A 1,415-nucleotide genomic window follows, 5' to 3' on the forward strand; every position below is an offset into this window, starting at 1 on the left:
ATTATCCTGTTTATGAGATTTCTATTTCGATTTTCTTTCTATTTTTTTTCTTTTTCTTTTAAACATACACACTTACGCTACTGTATAATTCTTGCGTGAAGGTACAGAATTTACCAGCCGTGAGACACAACGGCGATCGTGCACGATGCATAATCATTAGAAGCGATTTAGCCTCCTTCGTTTTTAAATTGTACCACTCGCAGTCATAAACGGCTTGTAGAATATTCGTGCTCTGAAATGTATACGTGAAAGTTCACGATTTCATAATTCTCTTTATATTTTATCCTCTTTTATTTCCCATATAAACTCACCTCTGAAAGAAGTCTCTCGCCGACGTAGCAATAAAGATAAAGCTGAATTAGTACGTAAAACACGTAAAGTATTAGAAAGGATATTTCCAAGAGAAAGAGTTCATTCGGTTCTCCGATTATTGACTGAAATCATGTGATATAGTATTCATGCATAGATCCATGTCACGGATCGTGGATATCCACATAGTTTATATATAATATAACGTCATTTATCGTAGAAATTTGATCATCTTAATATCGTGTCTTACCAAGAGCGCCTGGAAACATTGAAAACACAATTGTACGGTACAGCCGAGCATCTGGATCAGTAGCATTACGTTGAATCGATCTTCGATCGTGTCGGCGAATCTAAACGAATTGACAAACACTGTTTATTTAACTTTAAATTAAATTTAATTATTTTTCTTTTTTTTTTTTTAACGTACCTGTTAAGATAATCGTGTTTCTCGACGATATAGATTAGCAAATTCATCAAATCTCGTTTTAGGTTTGAAAGTTGTCCACAAGTGCGAAGAACGAGCATGACAACGAAGGTGTCCACGGCTGTGTAGGATGTAGCTGCATAGAAGGTTGCTAGCAACCGAGCTACAACGGTTTGCTCGTAATTAGGACTAATACGTGTATCGTAAAGAAAATACGCACGAAATAAAAGAATTCGACCGATATAAAGAGCAGCTTTCAGATCCTCCTCCATAAACGACAGTAACAGTGTAAGAGCTTGCATGAAAAATGAATTTTTCTATAAGGAATCGAAACTTCTACCTTATCCCTACGTTTTTTTCTAACTTTTGTTTCATTTTTATTTTTATATTATTATTATTTTTTTTTGTTTTTTTACTACTTATTTACATCGTCCATTCAGCCAGAAAACAATAGTTTTCAACAGCGAAATCGTGATGGTCATGTTACCGATATATCGATAGATTTTCCACGACCAAGTTGAAGTTAGTCCACACGTAAAAGAGGTTTATCGTTTGAGGTAGACAGATGAAGCACAGCATAAAGCATACTGGTATTAAAACTTTGTAGCTCGTGATTCGATCGAATCTTCTTTCGTCCGGCCAAATCCCTATGAAATCCATGGTGTATCGGTTCCATCCGCAA

The 1,415-nt window shown here is 35.5% G+C and overlaps 1 protein-coding gene across 1 annotated transcript; it reads right to left on the reverse strand.

Annotated features, from left to right (window-relative positions):
* Positions 1 to 50: 50 nt before the first annotated feature.
* On the reverse strand, positions 51 to 1,169 carry LOC122627584 (odorant receptor 13a-like). Its single transcript, XM_043808807.1, has 5 exons — positions 1,161 to 1,169; positions 737 to 1,050; positions 560 to 659; positions 312 to 434; positions 51 to 232 (listed from the first exon to the last, which is right to left on the reverse strand). The coding sequence occupies exons 1-5, from the start codon at positions 1,167 to 1,169 to the stop codon at positions 59 to 61; spliced, it is 720 nt and encodes a 239-aa protein (XP_043664742.1). The 3' UTR covers positions 51 to 58.
* Positions 1,170 to 1,415: the final 246 nt, after the last annotated feature.

Source organism: Vespula pensylvanica, chromosome 3 (genome assembly GCF_014466175.1).
Source record: "Vespula pensylvanica isolate Volc-1 chromosome 3, ASM1446617v1, whole genome shotgun sequence".
Taxonomy (NCBI): Eukaryota; Metazoa; Arthropoda; class Insecta; order Hymenoptera; family Vespidae; genus Vespula; species Vespula pensylvanica.